The 9914-nt window shown below is 41.7% G+C and overlaps 1 protein-coding gene across 1 annotated transcript in view; it reads left to right on the top strand.

The window, feature by feature from the left end:
- Window positions 1-947: 947 nt before the first annotated feature.
- LOC310794764 (copine-9-like) overlaps window positions 948-9914 on the top strand; it is a gene marked incomplete at its 3' end in the record, with an annotated part of 156220 nt that continues 147253 nt past the window's right edge. Inside the window, exons 1-2 of the mRNA XM_083656800.1 lie at window positions 948-1030; window positions 4843-4883. Of these exons, the coding sequence (XP_083512926.1) occupies window positions 951-1030; window positions 4843-4883 (121 nt within the window). The 5' untranslated portion in view covers window positions 948-950. The remainder of the gene's footprint in view (window positions 1031-4842; window positions 4884-9914) is intronic.

Here is a 9914-nt window from a genome sequence, read left to right as displayed (position 1 = left end):
GAGATGAGGAAGACACCTGACATGGAGGAGAGAGGGGAAGAGATGAGGAAGACAACAGGGAAATAATTTGTTTGGGACAAGATCCAAATCATTTGTCACTGCACCACATGTTAGCATCTTCATTTGGCTAGAATAATGAAGTGCAGGCTTGTCTGTTGACTTGTATTATCACATTTACACTAAGTATTCTGGCCATAACCTAAGTAAATGAATGAATGAATATGAACATGAGCAAAGAAGTAGCCTTATAAGCAAGTGAAAAGAATAAAGGACTAAATGAATAGGCTAATGAATGAATATATAATGAATATATAATAATAAATATAATGAAACAATGAATAAATAACTATGTAAATAAGAATGCAATTAAGCAAGCAATTAAGTAGCCTAAATAAATCCATAAACACATAAATTGAACTTAAATGATATTATATTACATTCATGAATGAACATTAGGCCTAAATGAAATCATAAATTAGAACCCAAATGCAATTAAACTCCCAAGACCCCCCCCCCCCCCCCCCCCACATGGCGAGAGAGAGAGAGAGAGAGAGAGAGAGAGAGAGAGAGAGAGACAGAGAGAGAGAGAGAGAGAGAGCGAGCGCAGTGTGGCTGAGCTCGTGCGGTTCACTGCGCTCTGCCTCCTCCTTGGCACCGGACAGACGCGCGCAGCGGCCCGGGGAGCGCACCGGTGAACAGCACCGATCGAGGGGATGACTGAACTTTCAATCTCGCCTTCACAACTTCACTGTCCCCTCGCTCTGCCTCCCCATCTCTCTCTCTCTCCCCCTCACTCACTCCTCTAGCTCTAAAGAGAAACAGAAGAATGGATTTATCCCTGCAACCACCATCCTACTGACCACCACAGGGGTTTTTGGACTCTTTTTCCTCTCTTGTTTTCTCTCTCTCTCTCTCTCTTCTGTGGATACTCGTCGGCATCGCGAGTCGAGATGATGGCGTCAATTGGGGAATTCGATCCGCTCAACACCAGAGTCCCCGCAACTAAAATAGAAGTTACCGTGTCATGCCGGTAAGTGATATCGGGTGTATCGGGGCGATATCGATAGACCGGAGATAAACCCACCTGTTACCTAGAGCTGCACAATATATCAATATTATAGATATCGTGATAGGATGTGAGACTAGATATCATGTTAGATTTGGAATATGTAATATCGGGATAGGGTTAAAGTGTTGTATTTTCCTAGTTTTAAAGGTGCGTTACGCTAAAAGTGATGTAATTTCTCCGAACTTACCAGACTGCTGTTCTATTTGCATTTACCCACTTAGTCATCATATCCACATTACGTACTGATACAGGTAGGCTATTTATCAAAAAAGTCTCATTGTGTCAATATTTTATGAAAGCACCAATAGTGATCCCTATAATATTGTGCCTTTGTGGCAATATGGCTATTGAGGTATTTGGTCAAAAATAGTGCGATATTTGATGCTGTCCACATCGCGCAGCCCTAAGGTTACCCTGCTCTATTTGAACGGGATAGACTCTTATTTTTGTTTTTCTCCACTGTTTACTCTGACATGAATGTGTCCGAGGTTAAATGTATTTACATCCAACAATGTAGCATCAAATTGGTGTTTAGGTATATGAGAATAGTTCAAATGTGGGAAAGGCACAATTGATGCTTCAGTGTGTTTTCGTTCATGTGGTAACACAGTGGTACTGTATGTAGGCGACCCTGTTGACCATCACCGCACCACTAACCAGCACCACATTATAACCAGCACCCTTCCCCCCCCTCGTTCTCCAACACCCTCCAATTTGTCCGGTACCACAATGTTTCCAATGCATTTATAGCAATCAATAGCCTGAAAACACACACAGCTTCTAAAAAAAGAAACAAAGACAAGCCTGTTATTACAGATTTTTTTTGTGTGTGATTCAGGTTTCTCAGATACAAGCTTGTATAATTCCCCTGCGATTATCATCAGGTGTGTAAGTGTGTGTGAGCGCTTGCAGTGTTTGTTTGCTCTCTCTCTCTTGCGCTCTCACACACCCTCCCTCCCTCTCTCTCTCTCTCACTCATTCTCTCTCACCCGTCAGTCCTGATGCCCTTGTCTCTCGCAGCAGGCAGCTCAACGTTGAATCCCATCAGCCGATTGAAAGTCCTATAGACTCTCAATGGTCTTGACTTCTTGAGTTTGTGCCCCTTTGAAAACAGCTGCTGACCTGGTAGGGGAGACCGGGTATTAGTTGTAACATTGTTGACATTTCTGTCTGTATCTTGGAGCTCTTTTAAGCCAGTGGATTCAAATTGTGATCGTTACTGTACATGTGTCTCTGTTATATCTGTAACAAACAGGACACAAGCTCAGTGGCCTTGTGGTTTGAGTGTCCGCCCTGAGACTGGGAGGTTGCGAGTTCGATCCCCGGCCGAGTCATACCAAACAAAGACTATAAAAATGGGACCCATTGCCTCCCTGCTTGGCACTCAGCATCAAAGGGTTGGAATTGGGGGGTTAGATCACCATATGATTCCCGAGCGCGGCACTGCTGCTGCTCAACGCTCCCCCAGGGGATGGGTCAAATGCGAACAACAAATTTCGCACACTCAGGTGTGTGACAATCGTTGGGACTTTACACAAGGAGTGAAATGTTACAATTCACCCCATAGTCCGGGTTAACTTGTAACCAGAGCAATTTAGAGAGAGAGTGGCGTCAGCGGAGGACCAAAATGCGTGACTCATTAGCCAATGAACAGCCAGGAAGGGGTCTCGCACTACTTTTGAATGCCAAAATAAAACTGATAATGTACAATTTGATTCTAAAAAACCCAACCCTTTCAAAGTACAACACAAACTGTCCATTTTGCTGCAACTCCACAGTGCTGCTTAATCCAGAAGCTTACTTCCTGGAACTCTTGAGAGTAAAAAAAAAAAGGTCCATTGGAGTGAATGGAGATGTCGCGACTCTTCTATATACATGCCTCTGGTTGTAACATCTACCCTGGGGTCAAATAGAACATTATGAAATATGGATTAAGACAAAGGCTTAGGACATTGAAAGCTTTCAACACTGAAATAACCTTTTAATATAACTGTCTTTGTGTTGCACCATGTACTCCTAGTATGTACTCCTGGAGTGCAGCAGGCCTCGTAGGACCACAGAGTAGCCTACAGGTCTTAACATTTGAACATAATAATACAACTGAACAAAATGTGCAAATGTGCCCCAGCTTCTACAAATGAACATTAGTGTGTGTGTGTGTGTGTGTGTGTGTGTGTGTGTGTGCATGTGTGTGTGTGTTGTAACTAACCCAGACTGGGTTATCATTATCACTAACAACTTGCATGAAAGATATAATCTAGACACTAATTAACATGATTTACGTTTGATGAGTTTAACTACAAAGTAGGCCAATGAAGTAATCAAAAATACTTTCTTACCTCAAAATTAGTCCCCCCAATCCCCCCCCCCCCCCCCCCCACACACCTTCTAAAAATGGCTGTCTCTCCCACAGGGTGCTACTTCCTCACATGTGGACTAAGGGCTAAACTGAGCATGTGCAGATCAGGTGATTCATAACTCGTTCCTGATTGGAGAAATTGAAAGTGTTAGAAATGACCCGTGTTGCAACTATACCCGCTCTCCCCTACTGTAGATGAATGCAGAGATGCTTGGTTGTTAATGGATGTGTTAATGCTGTGTGTTGTTTTGCTGGTTGTTTTACAGCCTGACTGACTGACTGACTGACTCACTGACTGACTGACTGACGGACTGACTGAATGGTGGACTAAAGCCAAGTTCACACTATACGTTACGAGCCCTGATTTTCCACTCTGTGACAGCTTTTGGAGCTCGTTGTCGACAAAGGTCCACAGATCCCAGCCGAATCTGCAACGGCTATGTGTGAACTGTTTCACGTCTGGTCTGAGGAGGTCTCAGGAGCAACGTTGTGCCAGTGTTTAGAAATAAGGCCATTAAAGTGAGCAGACCTGTGTGAGACTGCTTTCTTAACTCCCTGCAAATCAGCGCACTTCTCACGTCTGTGTTTTCGTGACAAAACATAGTTTGACGACGTCCAGATCGACAGACTCGTCCGGGATTCTCCTGGTGAAAATATCTTGTAATGTGTGATCGATCCCCCTGTCGCCACTCAGTCATATAGTGTTAAAAACCCAAAAACTCCCCATTACAAGACAGCGTGTGTAATCTGAACAGAACAGCGATCTGACCACTTTGAATGTCGTGTTCGTGTCTGTCTGTGCTTTGACTGACCGTCTGACTGAGACACGGTGGATGAAATGCTCTGGCCTTCAAAGGCTTCAAAGATTCACATTTTCTTCAAAAAGCCTAGAATGGATTTCCAGACAATCGATTGCAGATAAAATCTAGCTTGGTTTTATGCTGCTGCTATCTATAAGCTCCCAGTATTGTCCGACCTGTTTGGCCTTACTGTGGGCTGCCTGCGAGGGCTATGGTAAAGTTGCTGTTTATACTACTAAGTGTTGCTGGAGTTTTTGACCTCTTTAGACCTTGTTTCCCTCTCCAATGCACGTTGGAGGTAGGTGAAGTTGTGCCAGATACCTCCTAAGACAGACTCTTATTCTTCAGCTGAAAACCTACCATATTCTCTTCAGCCTGACGGCGGCTAGTATTGCAGGGAGCCCCTGCAATACTAGCCGCCGGAAAGGTGACGTTTTCAGAACAATCTGGGGACCCTTAATCTTCTGAACCACTTTTGGGGCTCAACTCCATCTTCTAGACACCCTCGGGGGAGTGAAACAACCCAGATACAAATAGAATTCAAGAAGTGTCCGTGAATAAGAAAAAGTTGATCTCGAAACTGAAAAGTCTACCCGCTGTCTCCGTTTCCACAGGAGTCTGCTGGATGTGGACACATTCTCCAAGTCTGATCCTGGTACGTATGAACTCCTCACTGTCTATGATGAATACTGTAGCTACACACCACAATGCTGACAATGACAACCAATAAGGCGTTGGATTATTCTATCAGTGTCAGTGCGGAACTGACCTGATGCTATTTCTATTCTCTTTATCAGTTTGCATTTGGCAAAGGATTTTTGGAGAAGTACTGTCTTTGCAAAATAAGGTTAATTGAATGGTCGGGGTTGGCTCGTTTTACACCGAACATCTCAATAAAACAATAGCTCTGGTCAGGATGGAATACTACTTAGAAAGACAAGATGATGGATTATGTTCCTCTGACCAGGTAGCCTACTGGGGCATTTGATGGACTAGATTTCTCCATTTTGCTTCTGTCTGGTCTGTTTGGACAGCGGGGCTAGTCTTTACTTCTTTACACCGTGAAAGCAGTAAGATTTTAAAGAATGGTGTATTTTCCCCTCTGGCTTTTGCATTGGTAAACAGCTCAGAAGAAGGTCAGAGCTATCAACGGGTGACAACATTGTGTTGATAAAATACGGGAGTGAGGGCATGGGTGGGGGAAAATAAAGAATGAGGAGAGACTGAAAAGTAGTAGTAGGTAGCAGAGATGGGGACTTATTGGCCTTGAGACTTGGACTCAAGTCGCACTTAAGTCACACACACACACACAGTGACTTGAGACTTGTCCTCAAAGACTTGAGACTTGACTTGCAAACAAAATAAAAAAGACATCTCTGGTAGGTAGTAGATGAGAGGGGATACCTGCCTCTGAAACCACATGTAGCTATTCTGGTCGCCTTCAGGCGACTTGCTGAGACAGTTTTGGATCGAGTCGTCCTCGCGCTTTGTGAGTTTGAACATCATCCAATCACCTGCTGGGTACCATATTTTTGAAAGCGCACCTGCCCTTTTTCGAAACAGCAGCAAACTACGAAACGGTTCAAAGGGCCAGCTCCCCTCTTTGGATGACTTTGGCAGTAGGCTACTTCTAATACAGAAGAAATAAATGGTGATCCATTCCATGTTTTGACAGAAGCACAAGGCTTTGACAGAACTGATGCTGAAAACCAAAAGAGAAAGGAGTGACCCGTTTAATATGGGAGAAAGCCGCACATCTTGACCTGGTTTCTCATAATCGGACTATGAGCTTAACCGGATTATTCTAACCCGGTTATGATGTTTCCATGCATCGACCCGAAACCAGGTAACCCAATTAAGAGCGGAATTTTCTGTGCATCTAAATGTCGCCAATGATGAAGTCTGCATGCAAAGCAATGCTCGCATTTTAATGGTGAAGCTATGGTCGATGGAAACAATTCATTACCAACTCAAGGTCATAATCAGAGTATTACCTAGTTACAGGGGTTCCCAAACTTTTCCGTCCACCAAGTACCACTACGTACCAAACACAATTTCCCAGGGACCACTTCCACTGCGTATACCACCCCCACCCCCATAAAATAACATTTGCTGATTTAACCATGCAATAGCAGCAGAAAGGCTAAATAACAGTATAAGGCTACTAGCTGGTTCAAAACGGACACACACGGACACGACACCCACACACACACACACACACACACACACACACACACACACACACACACACACACACACACACACCTGCCAACATTAGGCTGTGAAAAAGAGGACCCCTTTTAGAGAGAAAAAATTCTCTCTTCACATTTTTGACAAATTTGGAGTGTTATTTAGCTGCCTTCCTGACAAGCTAGCATGACATGCTTGATAGAAATCGATTCCCTAGGTCTTCAAGTTTCATATGATACCAAAAGCTTCACTCTGGCTTTAAAACTGAGCCTGCTGCAGCCTCTGAAAGTAAATGTTCAAAATTGTGATATTTCCCAAATATCGCAATATTTCCGAAAATCCGGCTACTCCTCAGGTATGGGCTGATATATGTGCCACCTCAAATTGAATTCGAATTGCTCAACTTGAATTCGAAATTTTTCATTTTGAATTTGAATTGCTCTTTTTGAATTCGAAATTTTTCATTTTGAAATTGAATTGCTCTATTTGAATTCGAATTTTTTTATTTTGAAATTGAATTGCTCTATTTGAATTTGAATTGCTCTATTTGAATTCGAATTTTTTCATTTTGAAATTGAATTGCTTTTATATTTTGAAATTTTTATTTTTTAATGTGAGTTGAAAAACTGAATCTGAATAGCATAATTTTAAACTGAATTTATTTGCTTTGAAATTATTCAGTTTCCACATTCCTATTTCAAAATTCAATTCAAAATTTTCAGAATCTTGTGTTCAAAAATTTCAACATGTGTGTGCGCCATCCGGGTCCTTCAAGGAGGAAGAGGAGGAAGGAGGAAGAGCAATCGAGCGCAGATTGACCGAACTCCTTTTTAGGTGAGGGGCCGAAGGCTGCTATCTGCTTTCGTTTTTGAGATGATCGATCCCCATTTTGAGGTTAGATGCTTTTTTCATATGAACTAAATAAAATTCTTCTGAACACGATTCCGTTTGTTGGCAGCCTCAAATCGAACGCAGTTTAATGAAAACGTAACTTATTAGATCAGGGAAACGTTATGGCAGTGCTATCGCAAAAACCAATCAAATGCTCGTTTTAGCGTCACATGACTTGAATCAGCCAATGATATTCCCGCAAACAGGACGTATAGGAAGTGTGAACAAACCATAACAAACGCATCACAGAACGAAGCCGCTGGTAAGTCTGTTGAGATAATGTTTAGCGAATATAATTCATAATCGTTTTAATAGTAATAGTAATACTACTTTGCTACATCTTTGATGCAGTCAATATTGGCAACCGGCTAGTGTTAAATGAATTGTCATCACACAAGTTGTCTCTTTGCTGGTGTTAGGCTACAGCTAACACCATGTTGGACGTTACCAGAGTGGGAAATTAATTATTTTGCGTCTTAAATCTACCAGCCACTTTAGTATTTCACCAGCATTTAGCTGCAGTGCTAGATTCTCACCCTGCACATAAGGCTGCTGTTGCAGTAGTGGCCTTGTGTCCATTCTAGACAAGGAAGACAAACCCCAAGACTGTGTTACAGTAGGCTAAGTGTATCTTGTCCTATAATTGACCAGACTAGACAGAGGTTGAAGTAGAAGAGATAACATTTATTACAAACGTTTACATCATCTGCAGCTCACCAGTTACTCGTGTCAATATTTTAACCTAAAATGTTTTAGCATTGATTTTTAAAAGAATTGCAAAGAATAACAGTTTTATGTTCTCCTGTAGGATGTGTTTTGGAGAGCATTGATAAAGGACTACCAGTACATCCCAGATCTCCAGAGCCTGAACAACGTTTTCTGTCAAGCTGCGAATGAGGGCTAGGTGTGACAGGAAACATGTCGTCACAGATTGTCTTTTGAAATGTAGCATATGAAATATAGCCCAATTAATTATAGTATATAGTAATCTTATTTTTTCCAACTAGAAAATGTTCAGTTTGTAGCAGCAAGGTGCATACCTCTGACACTAACACTGTGTTAAACTGTAAAGGTGGAGGTTACAGGTGTAGCCTCAGCAAGTGAGACATCCAGGTGGAATGAGGAGGATTCAGAGGAACTAATGCCAGGGTTTTTATTTACAAACCAAATCCCTTGATTAATGATGGAAAATCATGTGGACAGATGATTTGGCCTAAAAGACAAACAAGGTATTAACAAAGGATTTGATCAAACAAGGGAAAACAAATTAAACTGTAAAGTAATATAATAAATCTAATTCAAATCAAATACTCAATCAATATTCAAAGGAACTAACTATAATAAACTAACACTTCAAACGATGCATCTGCACATGGACAATCAATTGGGAAGAACAGAGCAGAGCAGCCTCCTCTCAACAGCATACATGGCCTACTGAGCTTCACCCAATCAACCACCCTTTATTGAGCCCATGTGCAGCTCAATCAGGGCCCCAGGTGTGGCTGGTTAGGTGGGGCTGAACTGGTGGGGGGATTTTGTACAACTAACATTTAAAAAAGTCTAACATTGAAGTATTTTTTACTCTGAAGAAGACTAGAAGAAGATTACCTGTCAAAATGTCACTCAGCCCCTATTAATAAACGTGCAGACAGAAAAGAGTGCTCCATATGTCTTTACTCCAGGCAGTCTGTGAAGTGCCCAGGTAAAACTTATTTCTATGTAGGTTCCACTATAACATTTCTAAATTAAATGCTGCCGGTCACTAACACTAACCCATCTTTGCAGGCCACATCATCAGTGCACACTCATATTCATGCAACTCCATTATTCAGCACTGTAAATGTTACTGTTGCAAACAGTATGAATAGCTAATTGATTGTGTCCCACATCTGTTATTTTGGAATAAAAAAATATTCTATGCCCTGAAATGTAATGTCATGCATAATTACTTAGATTTTCTGACATCACATTAGGAGGGGTTATGCATTGTCATTTATGCTGTGATGGTAAATAAAAGGCACATATATAAATGTCCTTATTTATTACAGGTAAAACCAAACATGAAACTACTAACAAGTACTGTACATGTTTTATAAAATTTAATGATAGCCTGCATATCACTGTATAGATTAAGACTGTTCTTCACAGCCACAAATATCAATATGCAAGATGATTGGCAGGGTTCCTACATGCTTTCCATTTTTAAATTACATATTTTCCCATGCAGACCCTATGTTCTTGACTGGATTTGATTTATGTAGGTATTTGATAATGCATAGTGACAGCAGCTAGATAGTAAATAGCATCCCTCTATCTGAACATTACTCACATCAACAAAAACTGGACTCAAAGTGGCTACAACATAAAAGCTGTCTTCCCCAACGTCAACGACGGGTCTTCATCCCATACAAGGAGCAAAATGATGTGTAGTAGCATGGAGACACAAGAGTATGGTGGTTGCAGAACATCTCTCCAAATCTGCGGGTATCTGCTGCAGTCTGCAGGTTTGGGTCCGTGATAGACACAGCTAGCAGTTGTCCTGTTCCCCATCCCACCGTCACAGTTAGTCATCGCCAGAGGCAATGTTCTCTCTTCTTGGAATCTC

Source organism: Poromitra crassiceps, assembly GCF_964638095.1.
Source record: "Poromitra crassiceps genome assembly, chromosome: 20".
In the NCBI taxonomy this organism is placed as follows: Eukaryota; Metazoa; Chordata; class Actinopteri; order Beryciformes; family Melamphaidae; genus Poromitra; species Poromitra crassiceps.
Note: the sequence above shows the minus strand (reverse complement) of the source record. Positions and strands in the feature narration are given on the sequence as shown.